Below are 22,006 nucleotides of genomic sequence, written 5' to 3'. Positions count from 1 at the left end.
AATTATGCTGTTCACACTGCAAATAATTCACTCTAAAATATAAATTAAATTAATTATAAAATTAATAATTAAATTAATTATAAAATTTAATTCCTGAACCAGCAAGTGTATTTTTTTTTTCGTTGTAATATTGGTGAGTAGGCAGCCATCTCAGGTCATTTTGCCTGGTCATGTGCTTTCAGAAAGAGTCAGCACTTTAGAATGGAACTGCTTTCTGGCAGGCTGTTGTTTCTCTTACTCAATGTAACTGAATGTGTCGCAGTGGGACCTGGATTTTACTATTGAGTGCTGTTCTTATATCTACCGGGCAGCTGTTATCTAGTGTTAGGGAGCTGCTATCTGGTTACCTTCCCATTGTTCTGCTGTTAGCCTGCTGGGGGGGGGTGATATCACTCCAACTTGCAGTGCAGCAGTAAAGAATGACTGAAGTTTATCAGAGCACAAGTCACATGACTGGGGGCACCTGGGAAATTGACAATATGTCTAGCTCCATGTCAGATTTCAAAATTAAATATAAAAAAATGTGTTTTCTCTTTTGAGAAATGGATTTCAGTGCAGAATTCTGCTGGAGCAGTACTATTACTTATATATTATGTGTGTGTAATTTTAATAAATACAACTTGTTTTCATAGCGTTGAATTACCAGGACCTGCGGATTCTCCTCCCATTCTTCGGGCTGTTCAACAGCAGTCTCTGCAACAGCAGCCTACAGCTGGTTCCCAAAGGAGGTCACAGGACACCAGCTTGAATCTTACACACTATGGGGTCCAAAATATTCCATTTGCCTATAAAAACATGGCTGAACCATGGATTCAGGTAAGAGGCAGTGAGAGGGGCCTTAAACCTCTGCAGGGTGGATTGGATGATATTTAATAGCTTATGAAAGGAAGGGTTAGTATAGCCAAATTTGTAATGTATAAAGTCTGGAGTGACTGGATGTGTAACATAATGGCCATAACACTGCTTCCTGCTTTTCAGCTCTCTAACTCTGAGTTAGCCAGCGACTTGAAGAGGGTCACACGGGACATAAACTTTCAGTGTGTTGTAATTGATACTTAGCATGCAGCCCATGTGGCCCCTCCACAAGTCTCTGATTGGTTACTACCTAGTAACCAATCAGTGGAAACCAAGAGAGCTGAAAAGCATGAAGTAGTGTTCTGGCTATTATGTTACACTCCAGTCATTCCAGCCTTTATACATTACATTTTTGGTATATTAGAAACATTTTTTATTTTGCACAACCTATTTAAAAATAAATACAATGGAAATGCAACTGATGTAGCCAAATTACCTGGGCCCCTGTTTCAGTACTAGTTCAGCATCTGTGCAAGTAAAAACGGGTTATTATTTACAAAGTTATGATGATAAAATTGTCAAGCCAACATACCAAAGCACCACAAGATCAAAGTGTAGAAACGGATGTAGATGAATAAAGCTGGAAAGTGCAGATAATGAAGGGTTCTCGATTATCTTATGTGCCAAATGACTAACTGGTTATTCAGTCTTTGGCATCCATTCATGCACAGTGGTGCTTTATAGAGCTCCCCCTGCATGTGGTTCCTACGTGGGAGTTTTTTACACTAATGAATGAAGTGTAGAGTGGCAAAGGTCATTTAGTTATCTGCTAGGGGAAGAATGTAGACTTGTAAGTAACCTAGTGGAATGCGGATTCATTTGGTTTAATTTGTATTGCCAGGTTTTTGGACTGGAGCTGGTGGGATGTTTGTTTTCTCGAAACTGGAATATCCGGGAAATGGCTCTGAGGCGCCTCTCCCATGATGTCAGTGGGGCCTTGCTGTTGGCAAATGGTGAAAGCACTGGAAATTCTGGAAGTGGCACATCCCTGAATGCTGCCAGTGGCTCATCTCAGTCGAGTATCTCAGGGGATGTTGTGGTTGAGGCTTGCTGCAGCGTGCTCTCAATGGTGTGTGCTGACCCTGTCTATAAGGTGTACGTCGCAGCTTTAGTAAGTGATTTAGTACTTTCTTGTTATTCTTAGAAATGTAATTTAATCATGCTACTATTCTTTCTGTACTGTACATGCTTGAAGGGCACCAAAATCAGTGGGGCTCATTTGTAAATACTGGGCAAATTTACACCTGGGCAGTTACCAATAGCAACAATCAGTGATTAGCTTCTTTCAGACAGCTGCAGGTTGAACAGTGAAAGCAATCATCTGATTGGTTGCCATGGGTTACTGCCCAGGCGCAAATTTGCCTATGTTAATAAATGACCCTCGATGTTTGTAAATGGCTGCAAGGGGTTGGAGGAGAGACTGGTAACAACCAGGCACTATTGCCTCTGCTAAATATGTCCATTAGTCATAGGCTGGTGCTTAAAGAGGAAAGAAAGGCATATTTACTTGGGGATGCCAAACGTTAGGCACCCCCAAGTGATTATATTTACCTGACACCCTGGGACGGTGCTCCAATCAGGAGAAAACTGCACCGGTCCAGGGGTTCTTCCAGCGATCATCATGGAGCGATCAGCTTCTTCTTTCTTTAAATTTCCTGAGGCAGATGCATGCACAGTAGAACCAAATAAAAAACTTCTTAGTTAAAGTTCAGATTTTCACGCTACTGTGCATGCGCACCCACGTGAAGAAAGAAGAAGAAAGAAACCCTGGTCTGGTGCAGTTTTCTGCTGATAGGAGCACCCACCTGGGGTGTCGGGTAAGTAAATACAATCACTTGGGGGTGCCTAACTTTTGGCACCCCCAAGTAAATACCAACTTTCCTTTTCCTTTAATTAGTAAAGATGATTTCCTGCAGTATTTAATAATTCATGCCTAGAAATGAAAAAGAATTGGAGTCTTACTAAAATTGAACTTTGATCGTACATTTATTGCTACTTGGAACAGAACAACTCGGTTCATTATGAGCCAGATGAGTTAAGAGCAATAAAGCATTGCAGCAGGAAGGCGATTATTCGATCACTCTGCAGAAAGACTGTGGCATCGTTTGCCTAGTTGTGCCGGCCTCATCTTCACAAGGAGGTACTTAATAATAAAACTTGGCAGAGAACGAACAAGTAAAATATAGCAACATTTGACAAAAGTATTAAGTTTCTTAGAGTAGTGTTAAATACTTTTATAGACGCCAAGTGGCATGGATATATCAATAGCAGTCTAGTGTCAGAGTTTATAAAAAGAGTTAATAAAGTCTTTTCATTTCTTGTACTCAGGATGTGTATACATGCGTTGCTTCTGTTTTTAGTTTTATAATATTCTGTGTTTACCCTTTTGGCACCCTACAGTACCTCATGGGCATATATCACCAACATAAATCATTGTTTGAGTTAAAATTCCAGTTATTTCCTTCCTGTACAAGTAAATGTGTTTAAATGCTTTAAAACAAATGTCCTTATATTTTTAATCTCTGCATTTAATATTTGGTTTTTTTTTGTGTTTGCCTTGTTACAAAATCTATTTAAAATAAATCTGTCTAAACTAAAGATGAGCATGCTGGACCGAATCAGAATATCTGAACTTTTCTTCCCTGGGCCAATGAGATGGGCCTAGTGAGACCCATTTGGAGAGGACCATATCCGATGGAACAGAATTTTCATCCAACAGAATTTTCTGACCTGCTCAATCGATATAGGTCAGCAAGGTCCTAAAAAGGGACCAATGCGCTGCAGACCTTGTCTTAATTTCAATGACCTGCCTCAGAACAACCTGCAAAACAAAACTATATTACTTTTTAAATTAAAATACTAAGATTTTTAGACATTGGGCAAGACTTTTGGAAAGTACAGATTGATAATAGGGATTCTGTAGATGGATGTAGGGCTTTTACATTGTTATTGTAAATGAAAATCTGACCATATTAAGTTAAGCATATTGTTTACCAGTATACTCTTTCTGTTCTATTTAGAAAACGTTACGAGCCATGCTGGTGTATACTCCTTGCCATACTCATACAGAAAGAAAGAAACTGCAGCGACTTCTCAATCCAGTGGTGGAAACTATACTTGTAAAATGTGCAGATGCCAACAGGTATGCCTAATGAGCCTGATCCGTTTTCTGTGCTAAAATATGTATCTTGGGAGACACAGGCAGTTGACTCTTGCAAGCAAGGGGAGATTTGCGATACAGTTTGCTGTTGTTAACCCTGCTTCTTACAACTTTGTAGTTTCCTTTGGTTAGTTGCTACTGATATTAAAGGGATACAATCATGGGGAAAAAATTTTTTCTTTCAAAACACATCAGTTAATAACCAGCAGAATTCTGCACTGAAATCCATTTCTAAAAAGAGCAAACAGGTTTTTTTTCGTATTTAATTTTGAAATCTGACATTGGGCTAGACATATTGTCAGTTTCCCAGCTGCCCCCAGTCATGTGACTTGTGCTCCGATAAACTTCAGTCACTCTTTACTGCTGTACTGCAAGTTGGAGTGATATCACCCCATCCCCCTCAGCAGCCTAACAACAAAACCATGGGAAGGTAACCAGATAGCAGCTCCCTAACATAAGATAACAGTTCCCTGGTAGATCTAAGAACAGCACTGAATAGTAAAAATCCAGGTCCCACTGCAACACATTCAGGTACATTGAGTAGGAGAAATACAAGAGATCCTCTGCACTCAACCCATTATCAATATATTAAGACCATTGAAACAGTTTGTGCCTTAAGCTACTAGGAATGAATTTTTACATGGTAGAGTGCATTATTTGCAGTGTAAACAGTGTAATTTTGACTAAAATCAGGACAGAATCCCTTTAACAATAACAGCTACTTTATTAAACAGTGACATTTCCTTTGTTATAGCCGGACAAGTCAGCTATCAGTGTCAACCTTGTTGGAACTATGCAAAGGACAAGCTGGAGAGCTGGCAGTTGGAACAGAAATACTCAAATCTGGTACGTTCCTTTTTTTTTAATATGCAATAATGTATTTTGGGAGTTGAGATACAGCATTTCAAATCAGAAATCAGCCAGCAGAATTTAAAAAAATGATCTGACCTTCTGCAAAGATTGTTAAACCCCTAAAATGAATAATGAATAATCAAATAATACCAATGTTTTTTATATATTTAAAAAAATATTTAATACCAACAATTTTTGGGTTGATCATAGGAGTAATATATATCTATAATAGATAGATAGATCTGTCTGGATCAAAGCTGTAATACACTTTCAATATTGGGTGGCAATCTTCAGGATGAAAGTCATAAAACCTCTATTTTATGGGCCTTTAAACAGGTTAAAACAAAATTTAGAAGTCTGATAGTGGGCAGGCATCCAGCTAATGTAGGGTGCAGATATTAAATTGTTATTCATTAGAAATAGAAAACTGAACTGGTTCAGGTGTTAATGCACACAAGATGAGTTTCAGACGCAGCTGTCTCAGCAACATTTAAATTGTCATAATGATCTAATTTTGCTTTTGCAGATTCCATCGGCATCGGTGGGGTGGATTATGTCTTGCATTGTATTCTAGCAACGCAGGCAGAACCTAACAACTGGCAGTCGCTACTTGGCCGCCTCTGTCTAATTGACAGGCTGCTATTGGAGTTTCCTGCTGAATTTTATCCTCACATCATCAGTGGGGACATCATGCAGGCAGACGCAGTGGTTGACAGGTAACAAGTACATGCATGTATCTCTTCTGCCTTCCTTGGAATGAGCTGTGCATTTCAGTGTCATTTTACGTTTTTCAGGGGGCAAGAAAAAATGGTGTAAAATCCAGTAATGTAAAATAAAATCAGGGAAATGTATTATGCATAATATAAAGGTGGGACCACAAAACAACAATGTAATGTAAATGAGGGAAAACTTTAAATCATGGGATGTAAAATTGAGATTTCACTGTATGTGGAAATAAAGTGAGAAAAATAGTACTTAGTGCAAGTAGACTAAGGGTATCGGCAACACCACATACAGTACATGTGAGCCCAGTTATCTGGTCCTTCATATTTAAAAATATTATTTAAAAATATAAACCTGGTTTGTGTGCCTTAAGGTGGCCATACACGGGCCGATAAAAGCTGCCAACAGACTGTGTATGGGGGCCCCCGACGGGCTTCCCCGATCGAGATCTGGCCGAAAGTCGGCCAGATCTCGATCGGATGGGACAGAAAATCCCGTCGGATCGCGGCCGCATCTGTTCGTTGATGCGGTCCCGCGATCCGACCGCCCGTTTGCCGAATGCTAGGATCCGATCGTTGGGCCCTAGGGCCCACGATCGGATCTGCCCGATATTGCCCACCTCAAGGTGGGCATATCGGAGGGAGATCTGCTCATTTGGCGACATCGCCAAACGAGCAGATCTATCCATGTATGGCCACCTTTAGTCCTGGCACAAAGGCACTCGCACACACTTATTATGTGGTGCTTGGTGCTCAGTGATGGGGGATATGGTAACCTCCCAATGCATGTGTAGAAGGAGCTCACTGGCCCACAAGAATTGTTGACGCTGGGTGAACCCCTGCAATTTTTTTTAATGCAGAAGTAAAATGTTTCGGGGCTCTACCCCTTTGTGTGACTTAAGTTACAAGACAAATTGGGCTCAACCTCTCAATCACTCTGGCACACAAGCCAGATTTCTAGTCTGCACCCATGCCAGTAAAGTTGGGCAATAGGTAACAAAAAAAAAAAAAGGTCTAAAATCTTCCATTGTGCTTGCAGTGAAGCTACCAGATTTCCAATTGGTAAGTGTCCTGCTTACATGGAAATAATGGCACCCGTTAACAATACATTTGTCATATAGCATTCTTTTAGGGGCAGATTTATCAAAATGTGAGTTTAATAAATAAAAACTCATACATTCTATTCTTTCCTATAGAGTATTTAGAATTGTATTAATCAATGAGTGAAAGTTTGAACTCCTCACCATTTGATAAATAAAATTCTAAAAATCCAATAGGAATTGTAGTTCATATAACTAGGTTCCTGTGAGAAATGAGGGACATTTTAATGTACTCATTAAAGTCTGCATTGCAACATATAGCACGGGCACATGATGTAATTTACAGCAACGATTATGGATTTTGTAAGTCCAGACATACAAGAATAATTTTATTTTATAATTATATTTTATAATATTTTTTAATATTTTAAAGTGTTTTTTTTTTCTAATACAAATATTTGCTTGAGTTTGCATTTTTTAATATGTATTTACTTTTTTTTCCAGATATAAAAACCTGTTGTCCCTGCTGAATTTTGCCTTGCAATCTATTGACAACTCTCATTCCATGGTTGGAAAATTATCCCGCAGAGTGTTTTTAAGCGCAGCGAGAATGGTTGCGAGAGTTCCCCAAGTGTTTGTCAAGCTGCTGGATATGTTAAGTGTAACGAGCTCTACACATTACATTCGCATGCGCCGCCGGCTCATGGCCATTGCTGAAGAGATGGATATTGTTGAAGTGATCCAGCAGGGTATAGAAGATTCTCAAGCATTTGAAAACCGCAGGGAAGCATTTGTGCAGCCTTCTGCTCCAGCCAACACCCCATCAACCTCACAAAGCAATTCCCCAGATAATACTGTACAGCTGTCTGGGAAAGTGGCAAAAGCAGTATGTGACTCAAAATCCGCCTCAAGTCCCGAAGACTTGCGTGAGGCACTGGAAGTGATGTCATTGGCACACCCTTCCTCCTCAGCCACAGCCGAGCAACCAAAGCCTGCCATTCTGACAAAACGAAGACCACATAGTCAATGCTTGAATTCCCCGTCTTCCAGTCATCCCCATTCCCTTTTCCCTACTTTACCTTCACCTTCTTCTACTCCTTCTGTGCCAGCTGGTCCTGTCACAGATGCTACAAAGCCAAGGTCTCAGGGTTTCACCCCATGTAAACTCTCTTCAGCTTCCCCTCAAACTCAGAGGAAATTTTCCCTTCAAATACAAAAGCACCATTCTGGCAGTAAGGAGCCTGAAAAACTTTCCCCTGTTTTTACTCAAGCAAGACCTCTTCCATCTCATCAAATACACAGGCCAAAGCCATCTCGGCCTACTCCTGGAGAACTAGGGAAACCTGGTGAGGCTCATAAAGACAGCCTGACTCTTGATCTGAATGTTTCTCCTTACGATAACTGCAGCAGTAATGTGAGCGCTGTCATCCCAAGCGATGATACCGTTTTCACACCTGTAGAGGAGAAGTGCAGACTGGATGCAAATACGGAGCTCAGTTCCAGCATGGAGGATCTCCTGGAAGCGTCCATGCCTGCATGTGATAGCACCGTCACCTTTAAGTCGGAAGTTGCCGTGCTTTCTTCTGAGCGTGCAGAGACTGACGACACATACAAAGATGATGTCAATCACAATCAGAAGTGCAAGGAGAAAATGGAAGCCGAGGAGGAAGAAGCACTGGCTATTGTTTTGGCAATGTCGGAATCTCAAGATGCACTGCCAATCATACCCCAGCTCCAAGTTGAAAATGGAGAAGACATCATCATCATTCAGCAGGACGTAAGTTGGAAGAGCTTTGTATGATTTGCCAGTCGTGCTTTACTTTGTTTAACCAACAGAATAAACGTATTAACGCCCGATGTCTCCAGAAATTTAAAGCTAGATTAGGTTTGCCCTTACCTTACATCTTCTAGGCAAAAGGAGCCCCCCTATAAGATATATTGGATCTAACTATAAAATGAATATTTGACCCCCAACTCTTGAATGAAGACAGAATGAAGAGAAACAGATGCTGAGAGAGGGATAGTGAAGATACATTTTTATTTCAGAAACAATGCAGAATTTTTAATTGATTATATTTAGAAAGTCTCTTATTTCAGCATGAGGAAGCTTCTATTAAATAAAAAAATATATATTTTCCCTTTTAATTTTTTTTTTTTGTATAATTTGTTACTTCTGCAAACATCTGGTCCCTTGTGCATTGCAAATTGCTGGCTGAGGTCAACCAGTTAGATCAAGTGAAATCTGTCCTCCACTAATAGCAAGTGTGAGTGATTGCAGCTTGCAAATAATTAAATAAGAAATGTAAGAAAACTGTTTAAAATTTTAGTGACTGATCTCTTTAAATCTTATTGAGATGCATAATCTGCAATGTTTCCAATACAGACACCAGAGACCCTGCCTGGACATACCAAAGCAAGAAATCATTACAGGGAGGAAATACAATGGCTCAAGGGCCAGCAGATTGGTTTAGGAGCATTTTCTTCCTGCTATCAAGCTCAGGATGTTGGAACTGGAACATTAATGGCTGTGAAACAGGTGATCCTCTTCTGCATCTCTACTTCATTAAACGTAAAGTCATATAGCAATATAATACAGGCAGCATTAATTGTATCACTATTGTAACTCATATGTTCCAAAAACATTTGAGTGTCCAGCAATGATAAAAGTTACTTTAAAGGGAGTATGTCATGATTTTTATGATGTAGTTTTTATTTCTAAATTACACTGTTTACACTGCAAATAATTCACTCTACAATATAAAATGTAATTCCTGAACCAACTAGTGTATTTTTTTTCTAGTTGTAATATTGGTGTGTAGGTGCCATCTCAGGTAATTTTGCCTGGTCATGTGCTTTCAGTAAGAGCCAGCACTTTAGGATGGAACTGCTTTCTGGCAGACTGTTGTTTCTCCTACTCAATGTAACTGAATGTGTTGCAGTGGGACCTGGATTTCACTATTGAGTGCTGTTCTTATATCTACCAGGCAGCTATTATATTGTGTTAGGGAGCTGCTATCTGGTTACCTTCCCATTGTTCTGTTGTTGTGCTGCTGGGGGGGGGGGAGGGGTGATATCACTCCAACTTGCAGTACAGCAGTAAGTTTATCAGAGCACAAGTCACATGACTGGGGGCAGCTGGGAAACAGACAATATGTCTAGCCCCATGTCAGATTTCAAAATTAAATATTAAAAAAAAACAGTTTGCTCTTCTGAGAAACGGATTTCAGTGCAGAATTCTGCTAGAGCAGCACTATTAAGTGATGTGTTAAAAAAAAAACAGTATCCCTTTAACATAAACAACAGAACAAAAGTGATAATTCCATTTGTGTCTTTGTATATCACTGATAATATGCAACTATGCATAGAATTATGCTGCAGGAGTGAACTGTGTGGGTGTGGTTGAAGGGATCACCGCCCTACAACAAGAAAACAATATTCAACCTGTATAGTTGTAGTTTTGTACTATTTTTTGCATCTATTCAGACTGTTTAGAACTTTAGCCAATTCCACTGCAGGGAGCTGCAGAGCAAAAAGTTAAATAAAAAAAAAATAGTTGAACTACTTCTTTAATTGGGATGTATTTCACACGCTTGCCTTCATATCGGCTATTGAGGCACAGTAGTCGTAAATTTCCACACTGACTGGCTATACACGGCTAGATCTGGTTTCTTGGGCAAGTTGTGAAACAAGCTGATTGATTTGGCCACCCTAATGGTTGAACATTTTTCTTACTGGCTGTGTAGCCCAGTTCTTTGTAGTCATGTATGGACACCTTACCAATATACAGTAAGCCACTGCAGAGATTTGTTCATACTCACACACACAAGTTATAAAGGTAACACAATTCTGGGGTGCCTAAATGGTCAGGAGATGTATTTAAACATTATCTGTAATGGTGATACTTGCTGTTACAGGTAACCTATGTGAGGAATACATCTACTGAACAAGGAGAAGTGGTTGAAACCCTCAGAGAAGAGATTAGGATGATGAGCCACCTGACCCATCCTAATATTATACGGATGTTGGGTGCCACTTGTGAGAAGAGCAACTACAATCTGTTCATTGAATGGATGGCAGGTAAGGTAATGGGGGCACAGTGAGGAGCCTAAGAAGTGATCATTTGTTATTTGTACAAGGTTCTCATTATGTGACTCTCTTGCAGGTGGTTCTGTTGCCCATTTGCTCAGCAAGTATGGAGCATTCAAGGAATCTGTTATCATAAACTATGCCGAACAACTGCTACGCGGTCTATCATACCTACATGAGAATCAGATTATACACAGAGATATTAAAGGTAAGGGCTTACTTACCCTTAGGTTTGTGTTTGTCCAAGCTGGCCAGACCCTGGCCAAATATCCAGTCATTTCTCTGCAATAAATCAGTGGAGAACCATTCTACATCTTTTGAAGAGGAAAAGATTTCTCCTGCATTGTTCGCTTCATTATTGGACTTTTCAGTATGCGGACTAAAAAATTTCCAAAAAAGGTTGCGTTCCAAAGCGGAGACCTGCGGATTGCGCTTTGAATCAAGTGTGACCTGTGTTAGACCACACTCTATTCAAAGGGGGGTGGGAGGTGAAAGGCACTTGGGCTCCCTTCATTCCCCAACTGTATACTTTATCTCACTAAAGCTTTCTTTTCATGCTTTTGACGTCACAAAGCAGTCACAGCTGCACAGCAGTGCAGTAAATGTTAAAGGGCACCGATCTCTCCCAAGATGTTGACATAACCCACTCTCCAGGTAGGGAAAATAATACTACACCTAATAGCGGAGTGTCCTTACCTGGAGAGTGGGCTGGGTCAGTTGGCAACTCTAATGTGGGAAGAATTTCAAATGTAATAGGTGCCCTTTAATTAGACTTCCTGGTAAAGGACAGTAAATTCCGTGTTGTCTTGCAGGTCACTGGCTCTTGAGTTTATATCTAGAATTCTTGACTTAAAGTAAGACAGTAGTTCTGATGTTTGGCGGAAAAGAAATAAAATGATCACATCTCCATGGAAACTTAAAAAGCCACATTTAACATTTTCCCAAGACTGTACCAATTGTAAGCATTATTTTCAGGCACTAGGCACTATTCCTTTAAAAAGCATAAATCCATTAAAAGGATACTACAGGTATGGGATCCGTTATCCGGAAACACGTTATCCTGAAAGCTCCGAATTACGGAAGGGCCATCTCCCATAGACTCCATTATAGTCAAATAATCCAAATTTTTAAAAAATAATTTCCTTTTTTCTCTGTAATAATAAAACAGCACGATATAATTAATCCTTATTGTAAACAAAAACCAGCCAATTGAGTTTATTTAATGTTTAATTGATTTTCTAGTAGATGTAAGACACGAAGATCCAAATTACAAAAAGACCCCTTATCTGGAAACCCCCAGGTCCCGAGCATTCTTCTTAATAGATCCCATACCTGTACTACTAAATTCATGATAGCAAAAAGCACCTTTGTGAATGATAACGTTTTACTGTACGTCTACAAACACATCTCACCGAGATATAAATGTGGCTAAAGTTTCCATGACTAATTTAATATTGGGATCAATATGTGATGATTGCCATTCTCATTTCTTTCATTTGTAGGTGCCAATTTGTTGATTGACAGCACTGGGCAGCGGCTGCGAATTGCTGATTTTGGCGCTGCAGCGAGGTTGGCATCAAAGGGAACTGGTGCGGGCGAGTTTCAGGGGCAGTTGTTGGGAACAATCGCCTTCATGGCACCCGAGGTAAATGTTTAACTTTTTTTAAATATAAAATATTTTTAGTTTTCTATGATTTTCTGCCCAATACCTGGTGTAAATAAAAAATATTTTGGTGCTTCTAAAATAAGATATATTGTTGAATACTATAAACTGAATATACATTTTTCTCATTTATGAAGGTGCTGAGAGGGCAGCAGTATGGAAGAAGCTGTGATGTGTGGAGTCTTGGGTGCAGCATAATTGAGATGGCATGTGCTAAACCTCCATGGAATGCAGAAAAGCACTCTAACCATCTTGCACTCATATTCAAGGTAATAAACATGGGAAAGCTTATAAAGATGTTATAACATTTTCTTCATTGCTGGACTGTTGGGTATGTGCTTGTGTGCATTTTTAGGATGAAATACTCTCCATGTGATGTGAGCACTCACATACAGATCTAATTGTAATCAATGGCAGTACATGCTGGTAGTCACAAGCATTTGTGGTGTTTTCTATGATTTGGCCTGATTTGGTCACCCACATGCTGGGTCAAATCGGTCTGTTCCAATTGTTGAGCTAGGGGACAGACAATCAGATCATATGGAGGGGCCTACAAACTCGTTGCATTTAGAGTGCACCAATTTGCCAATACAGTCCTTGTCAGACAAGAATATAAAAACTGTCTGATCGATATCTGGGTGAATTTTGGACAGATATCAGTTGGACAGGCCCATACATGTGCTGCCAACTCAGTCTGGAAGGACTGAGTCTGAAGCGTTTACTGGCCACCTTAAAGGAGAAACAAACCCGTAACATAAAAACCCCCTACCCTTTGTAGACCCCCCTCCCTTCCCCCCCCCCGGCTTAGGTGGTACCCGGGGCAAATGCCCCTAACTTTTTCCTTACCCCGTGGTGCAGATTCTGTCCCCCGCAGTTCACGGCAGCCATCTTCTTTTCTTTGTTAAACTTCGAAGCAGACCCTCGTTTTCGGGTGCATCCGCAGTTGGAGTAATTTTCCGCTCCCGAACAACTGTGCATGCACCGAAAATTTTTTGGAAATTTTTGTGACTTTCGGCGCATGCACATAGCACTAAGGTCTGCTTCCGAAGTTTAACGAAGAAACGAAGATGGCTGCTGTGAACTGCAGGGGACAGAATCTGCACCGAGGGTTAAGTAAAAAGTTAGGGGCATTTGCCATGGGTACCACCTAGGCAGGGGGGGGCGAGGGAGGGGGTCTATAAAGGGTAAGGAGGTAGGGGTTTTTTTGTTACTGGTTTGTTTCTCCTTTAAGAGTAACTGTGGTGATGCAGTGGTTTGTCCGGAAGTTGCTAGAACTGCTTTGCTGAATTCCTGAAACTGTTCCCCTGTCCACCCCAGCAGAGTGCTATTAGTAAGAATGTACAAGTACCTCCATTATGGTCTGCTCACAGTTCCATGATATCTGCCATTCATTTATTCAAGCAATTCCTGGAATTTTGATTGCTGTCAACTCTCTATTAAAGGGGGTGGTTCACCTTTAGTATGTTATGGAATGGCTAATTCGAAGCAACTTTTCCGTTGGCCTTCATTTTTTCTTTTTTATAGTTTTTAAATTATTTGCCGTCTTCTTCTGACTCTTCCCTGCTTTTAAATGGGGGTCACTGACCCTATCTAAAAGCAAAAGAACTGTAAGGCTACAAATTTATTGTTATTGCTACTTTTTATTACTCTTCTTTCTTATTCAAATCAGTGCACGGTTACTAGGGTAATTTGGATCATGGCAGCCAGATGGCTGGAATTGCAAACTGGAGAGCGTCTGAATAAAAAGCTAAATAACTCAAAAACCCCAAATAATAAAAAAAAAATGTAAACCAATTGCAAATTGTCTGAGAATATCACTCTCTACATCATACTAAACATCTCCTTTAATGCTAACTTGCCTAAAAACCCTCCTCACCTGGCCACCCCATCATGGCCTCTCTAGCATATCTAAGTAGTGGTTTTATCCTTATCTTATTGTAAATGCCCAAAGTAAGCACGGCATGCTCCCTCTCCTGCTGTATTTGAGTTTATCACTGACACCCGATTACTAATTCATAGTTGTGTTTTCTTTTATACCCAGATTGCAAGTGCTACAACGGCCCCAACTATCCCATCGCACCTGTCTCCAGGATTGCGGGATGTAACCCTTCGATGTCTGGAGCTCCAGCCCCAAGATAGACCACCATCCCGAGAACTACTGAAGCACCCGGTCTTTCGAACAAAGTGGTAGAGAAATAAGTGTCGGAGAACTTCCAGGTTGTTAGTGACTGAGAGGACAGGAAACCCAATAATGCTGTCTTCTAAGCCATACGTATATTAGTGTGCCAAATCCCTGGCCTGTGCGAGACAATTCAGGATCTCTAAAGCTTGAGAGTATGGAGACTTAACTGTCTCTAAAAAGATTTATATAAAATATATATATATCTATTTTAAAAAAAAAAAAAATGTGCCTTTTTGGAAACCCGCTCTGCAGATTAGATAAGCATGTGGTCTCGGCTTTCCAAAATCTATACAAATTGAATTTTGTAGCCCCGTAAAGTAAACTCGTGCAACCTTTTCATCCCTCATACGACACACGCACTATATGTGTTAACAAAATAGTGTTCTTCAGGTGTGAAGCTCTCTTCAAGGACTGTATATTTTATAATGTCATGTGACAAAGGAGGTCCTGGAACTGACTCCTCCCTCCAGTTGCTCTGAGGGAGATCAGTATAAACAGACCATCATTTTATTGCAATGTGTAAATACTGTCTACACTGTATTTTTCCACTGTCGAATCACATGGTTGAACGTCTTCACACCTGTATTGCTTTTCCTCATCCAAGTGGAATCATTTCATGTGTAACGGAAAGAGTATTTTTGTACTATATTTTAGGACCACCACTATTATACAGTAGGTGCCAGAAGTCTGAATCCACTACCAGGAACTCTGTTTAGTTCATCGTTTATTTAAATCAAGTAAGACTCCGTCACGGTTACTGGATTACGGCAACAAAATGTTGTATTTACCGACACAGTATTTGGTGTGCCCACCATTGATTTCTGCAGCTCTATACAGAATTTCAGAGTTTTTCATAATGTTAAGGTGAATGGGGAGGGAAAGCAATATATGGCTTCTTGCTCTTTGGGCTTCAGATAGGGGGTAACGTTGAATTCAGATAGGGGGTAATGTTGACTTCAAATAGGGGGTAACGAATGTTGACTTCAGATAGGGGGTAACGAACGTTGACTTCAGATAGGGGGTAACGTTGACTTTTAGATAGGGGGTAACGTTGACTTCAGATAGGGGGTAACGTTGACTTTTAGATAGGGGTAATGTTGACTTCAGATAGGGGGTAACGTTGACTTCAGATAGGGGGTAACGAACGTTGACTTCAGATAGGGGGTAACGTTGACTTCAAATAGGGGGTAACGAATGTTGACTTCAGATAGGGGGTAACGTTGACTTCAGATAGGGGGTAACGTTGACTTCAGATAGGGGGTAACGTTGACTTTTAGATAGGGGGTAACGTTGACTTCAGATAGGGGGTAACGTTGACTTTTAGATAGGGGTAATGTTGACTTCAGATAGGGGGTAACGAACGTTGACTTCAGATAGGGGGGAACGTTGACTTCAGATAGGGGGTAACGAACGTTGACTTCAGATAGGGGGTAACGAACGTTGACTTCAGATAGGGGGTAACGTTGACTTCAGATAGGGGGTAACGTTGACTTCAGATAGGGGGTAACGTTGACTTCAGATAGGGGGTAACGTTGACTTCAGATAGGGGGTAACGTTGACTTCAGATAGGGGTAACGTTGACTTCAGATAGGGGGTAACGTTGACTTCAGATAGGGGGTAACGCCGACTTCCGATAGGGGTAACGCCAACTTCCGATAGGGGTAACGGCGACTTCAGATAGGGGTAACATTGGCTTCAGCAGATATTTAGGAGTCTTATTTTGGTTGATGAAACCCCTTCTACACAATATCAAGCCCGAGGGGATGATGTGCTGCCTATTTAAAAACAGTGGCACTTCTCTTTGGTAGCGACCCATATTCTTTGCATTGAGATTCATTTACACAAGACATCTTGGTATGGTTTGGCCCACGCCTGGGACAAGACCTTCTTTGCTCATTAAATAAATCTGGATGCAGACGCTGCTCTGTATTTCTATTGGTCACTTAGGTGTGCTTGGTTTTGCTTTGAATAAAAAGCACTTAGATTGTGAAAATCTCTTCACTGCATGTTGCACTTTTCCCATTGGTGTAACAATACAGGGGGCAGACACCTGTTACCATGGGAACAGGGGATTGGTGATGTGTGTGTATGTGTGTGTAGTTGACCCATAGGGACCCCCCAAAAAAATGAGCTTCGGAGGTTTCACCCCTGACTGCTCCCTTAAAAAGTTTTAGCTGAACTGCAGTAAGGAACTGGAAATTGGCCTCAGACTAATTAACGAATGTCCTTGAACAGTTTTATATTTATTTTCCAAAATATTCAAACCTTTCCAAGCAGTAGGGACAACAATACTTAGAGAACCTTATGCATTCAGTAAGTTTTCAGTACAGGTATTGGGACCTGTTATCCAGAATACTCGGGACCTAGGCTTTTCTGGATAACGGATCTTTCTGTAAAAAGATTTTCATACCTCAAATCATGTAAACATTAAATGAACCCAATAGGCTGGTTTTGCTTCCAATAAGGATTAAGTATATCTTAGTTGGGATCAAGTACAAGCTACTGAGAAAAAAATTGGATTATTTGGATAAAATTGAGTCTATGGGAGACAGACTTTCCGTAATTCAGAGCTTTCTCGATCACGGGTTTCCAGATAACAGATCCCATACCTGTATCGGTTGCAAGACCAACATTATTCCCATTGTTAATGGTTCCAATCCCCTTCGTCAGAATATTCATAAAAATTTCTATTTCAAGGGGAAAACTTTTCAACATGCTAAAAACATCTGATTTGTATAAAACACTTCTTTAAAATGAGTATCACTGAGTAAAGGAAAGAGCTTCCTGGTGTGGACGAAGCTTTGGACCCTACTGTATACGAGCGCTTTGTGTTGTGTTGGGGCAGGATTGTTTCACATGAAGACTACAAAGCAGGAACGTGTAAGATCTTACTTTTTTTTTGTTGAATATTCAGGTTATTTTTTTTTATATTTCTACTGCCTGGCATTTAAAGCCGTAGATGTTTTCCAAACCAAATCAGATGTGTCTGCTATAACCACACTTGTATTTGTTTATATATTTTATTTGGACGGTTGATTTATCTGTTCTTTTCCTTCTGGTCTACATCATGAATAGGAACTAGCTGATATGCAATTTAAGCATTATATGTTAAAAATAAATAAATAAATGGAGAAAAGAAAAAAAAAAACCCCTACTTGAAAATGTGCTGCGGCCCCTTTAGTGCCGGGGGTTGTATGTTGAAGCCTCTTCAGCGCTAAAGGAGTTGGAGGTCCCTTGCATCTGTATAGCTGGTGATATTGTTATTGTGTTGCAATTTAAGTGTTCTATTTAAATGGGGTTTTTTTCTGTATTTTATGCATGTAAAACTGAAGGAAAATGGCAGCTTTTTTTTTTTTTTTTGCATTGCTTTTCCTCCGGTTACGGTTTTAAATTTCCTTTGCATGAGCTTGAAATCTAGAGGGGCCTCTGTTGTGTCCACTTCACTTTTAACTCTTTGGAAGCCAGTTGGGTCGTTGCACCGCGTGATAACGCATTCGGTATTCGGAGACTCAGGATGAACTAAAAATAAGCTACTTGACATTTCAGCACGATTTCTTCTCGCCCCCAAACTGCCGGTTACGCTGAAGTGTTATTTAATGTGAATTTCCTCCTATTGGGACGTTCCCCTTTGTGCGACAAGCAAGCGATTTCCAAAGAGTTAAATTTAGGTTTTTTTTTTAAATTTCTTTTAAATGTGAAACTTGGTAGTTCTAACTGTATTGTGCTTTATCCTTATGCTGCGGCATAAACCATAGAACTATCTCAGGCGAGGAGATTTCTCCAGGGCAAATGCTGCTGGAGAAAAACTTTGTCTGACGTAGCCCTTAAAGGGGTGCTTCACCTTCGAGTTAACTTTTAGTATTTTATGGAAAGGCCAATTCTAAGCAACTTTTCAATTGGTCTTCATTATTTATTTATTTATGTTTAGAGTTTTATAATTATTTGCCTTCTTCTTCTGAGTCTTTCTAGTGAGCAAAAGAGGGCATTGACCCCATTTAAAAAACAAATGTTCTGTAAGGCTACAAATTTACTAAACCTCGAATTTATCTGGTCCCGCCATCTCAGACCTGCCAAGGTCATGTATAAGTCAATGGCAGATGTTCTTATCCCAATTTAAAGACATTGTGGTTTGTGCTGGGTTAAACCCAAAAATCTGATAAATTTGGGTTTATTGGCAAAGACCCAAAAAAATCAAGCAATTAGGGGGAAAAAATCATACAATTCAGGTTTTCACTTGATTTTATCAGGTTCTTCCCCAATCCGATTTATTCAAATTATTAATTATATAATTTTTGCCTTTTTATTTAATGCCTTTTTTATTAATAAATAAGGCAAACTCAGGCATGGGAGTTTGGTCAAGCTTTTTTTTTTTTATCTTAATTATGAGATCAATTTGTATTTTAGTAAATAACCCCCTTATTTTTATTAGGGATGCACCGAATCCACTATTTTGGATTAGGCTGAACCCCCCAATCCTTCGCGAAAGATTCTGCCGAATACTGAACCGAATATGCAAATTAGGGATGGGAAGGGGAAAACATTGTTTTACTTCCTTAATTTGTGACAAAAAGTCATGCGATTTCCCTCCCAGTCCCTAATTTTCATATACAAATTCGGTTTGGCCTGCTGAAAAAGGCCGAATCCCAAACCGAAATCCTGTATTCGGTGCATCCCTAATTGTTATTGCTGCTTTTTACCATTTCCTATTTCTATTTAGGCCTCTCCTTTTCATATTCCAGCCCCTTATTCAAATCCATGCATGGTTGCTAGGCTAATCTGGACTTTAGCAACCACATTGCTGAAATTGCAAACTGGAGAGCTGCTGAATAAAAAGCAAAATAATTCGAAAAACCACAAATAATAAAAAATTAAAACCATTGGCAAATTGTCTCAGGATATTCCTCTCTGCATCATACTAACAGTTAATTTAAAGGTGAACAACCCCGTTAAAGTTCTCTCCTGCGCTCTTATTCCGCACTCAGCCATGATTTTATTTACTGGAAGATTTGGATATTGTGTTGTTGCTTTCCTTGGCAGAAATGAACCTCAGCTAATCAGTATTATTTCCTTAGCTCCTCCCCCGCTGCCATCTTCTCTCCCCGCCGCATTTATTTTCCTTTCCGCTTGCTGGTAATCGCGGTGTTCCTTTTTTTTTTTTAAATGCAGATTGAGATGTAATCTAATTTCTTTGGATCAAAGCTGGACTGAAAATGTTGTATTGTATAATTATTTTTGTGACGTGTTCTTAATGTTATTTGGTACTTTCTTAAATTGTAAATAATGCCTACTGCTGTTTTATTCCAGTCTCTACTACCTCAGGTGTCCTATAGATTCTCTTCTACCAAAGTTCACTTTCACAATGAGACTTTATTTGCTGTAAGACTATGATTCCTAAGACTTCCAGGGCTCAAGGGCTAATTTCTCTTAGCACCTTACTGTGCAAGCAAAAAAAAAAAATCAAAAAAAATCTCTGGGTTAAGGAAATTTGGCTTAACTGTATCCTTTGTTATTTTAAATATATCAAGATATTTTAATTATTAAAGGTTTTTAACCCATGAACTGATTTTATAGTATAATTTGTACCTATTTTGGTGTTTTTGTCTTTATAGTAAATAAAAGTTTTTGGACAAATGTTGGGTCTGCATTTTCATTTATCTCCATTCATCTCAGAACTAGTGTCTATAGGATAGGGATGCACCGAAACCACGATTCAGTTCCGGATTTGGCCTTTTTCGGTTTGGGATTTCACCTTTTTCCGAATCCTTCTGCCCGGCCGAACCAAATCTGAATTCTAATTTGCATATGCAAATTAGTGGCAGGGAGGGGAAATGTGTGATTTTAAACAAGGAAGTAAAATGTTTTCCCCTTCCCATCCCTAATTTGCATATGCAAATTCGGTATTCAGCCAAATCTCTCGTAAAGGATTCAGGGGTTCGGCCGAATCCAAAATAGTAGATTCTGTGCATCCCTACTATAGGAAATGTTACTCCAGCTAGTTATTCTGGGAAATACACTCACTATAAAGTTGACTTGAGCCTCATTCACATCAGTACAGGTATGGGACCTCTTATCCAGAATGTTTGGACCTGGGGTTTCTCCGGAACAACAGATCTTTGTACCTTAAAGTCTACTAGAATAAATAAATAACCCAATAGGCTGGTTTTGCTTCCAATAAGGATTAATTATATCTTAGTTGGGATCAAGTACAAGGGACTGATTTATTATTACAGAGAAAAAGGAAATAATTTTTTTAAAAGTTATTATTTGGATAAAATGGAGTCTGTGGGAGAATTCATACCTCCCAACATTTGAAAATCAGAAAGAGGGACAAAAAGATCTGCCGCACGTATTGCGGTGACATTTTTTGACCACACCCATTTGATGGCCACACCCTCTAAATACCATGTCCATTTTACGAAATTTGGCAGGTTCTGGAAAGTTCAAACACATTTCTGGGGGATTTCTGTACCTGTTTTGTGTGTTATTTCAGTTTTGCTAAGAAAGATGAATTGCCCTATAAGCTCTGTCTCAAGAGACCTGCTTATCTTAAATAGTTACAACTGTAACTTTGCTTATCTTAAATTGTTACAAATTTACAAAGTGCAGACACTGAATTTTCTGGGTTCACTGCCAAAAAGCCTCTTATTTAATACATTTTCAGAATTTTTTTTTTTTGTCTATCAAAGAGAAACTTGAGATATTTTGGTAAGAAACCAAAACTGCGGGCTGAGCTGTCAGAATCGGGCTGTCCTGCAAAAAACGGGACAGTTGGGAGTATGGAGGTGGCCTTCCCATAGGTCAGAGCTTTCTGGATAACTGGTTCCGGATAATGGATCCATTGCTCTGTGCAGGGGGAACATTCATGCTGACACGTTTACTTGTGCAGGTATTGGATCCCTTATCTGGAGACCCATTATCTAAAAAGCTTTGAATTACGGAAAGGCCGTCTCCCATAGACTCCATTTTAATCAAATACTTTAATTTTTTTTTAAATAATTTACCTTTTCTCTGTAATAATAAAGTGGCATCTTGTACTTGATGGTAACTATGATATAACAACCTGTTGAGTTTATTTAAGTTGATTTTTTTAGTAGCCTTTAGGTATAGAGATCCAAATTACAGACAGACTCCTTATCTGTTAAAGCCCAGGTACCGAGTATTCTGGATAATACGTCCAATTATTATCTAGTGTTAAGTAGAAATGTGTGAGTGCCAGTACTTGTTTGAGAACAATCCACAAAAGTCACAAAAGGTAAGTACGGTAAGTAGTAAGTTGGCATATACTGACTATACTGCCCTGTGAGACTAGCATTCACCTCTATAGAACAAATAAAGGAACAGTAACATAAGTGTTTTAAAGTAATATAATGCAGTGTTGCCCTGCACTGATAAAACTGCTGTGTTTGCTTCAGAATCACTACTATTGTTAATATAAATAAGCTAAGA

General features: G+C 39.6%; 1 protein-coding gene across 2 annotated transcripts in view; it reads left to right on the top strand.

The window, feature by feature from the left end:
• map3k1.L (mitogen-activated protein kinase kinase kinase 1, E3 ubiquitin protein ligase L homeolog) overlaps positions 1–16,480 on the top strand; it is a 56,380-nt gene extending 39,900 nt beyond the window's left edge. For both annotated transcript variants that reach the window (XM_018266062.2, XM_041569304.1), the window contains exons 9-20: positions 633–816; positions 1,697–1,966; positions 3,876–3,997; positions 4,770–4,861; positions 5,394–5,583; positions 7,134–8,406; positions 9,013–9,165; positions 10,544–10,706; positions 10,792–10,923; positions 12,218–12,360; positions 12,516–12,647; positions 14,420–16,480. In XM_018266062.2, the coding sequence (XP_018121551.1) occupies positions 633–816; positions 1,697–1,966; positions 3,876–3,997; positions 4,770–4,861; positions 5,394–5,583; positions 7,134–8,406; positions 9,013–9,165; positions 10,544–10,706; positions 10,792–10,923; positions 12,218–12,360; positions 12,516–12,647; positions 14,420–14,569 (3,004 nt within the window). In that variant the 3' untranslated portion in view covers positions 14,570–16,480. The remainder of the gene's footprint in view (positions 1–632; positions 817–1,696; positions 1,967–3,875; positions 3,998–4,769; positions 4,862–5,393; positions 5,584–7,133; positions 8,407–9,012; positions 9,166–10,543; positions 10,707–10,791; positions 10,924–12,217; positions 12,361–12,515; positions 12,648–14,419) is intronic.
• The last annotated feature ends 5,526 nt before the right edge of the window (positions 16,481–22,006 follow it).

This window comes from Xenopus laevis, chromosome 1L (genome assembly GCF_017654675.1).
Source record: "Xenopus laevis strain J_2021 chromosome 1L, Xenopus_laevis_v10.1, whole genome shotgun sequence".
Classification (NCBI taxonomy): Eukaryota; Metazoa; Chordata; class Amphibia; order Anura; family Pipidae; genus Xenopus; species Xenopus laevis.
This window is presented reverse-complemented; position numbering and strand designations above follow the sequence as displayed.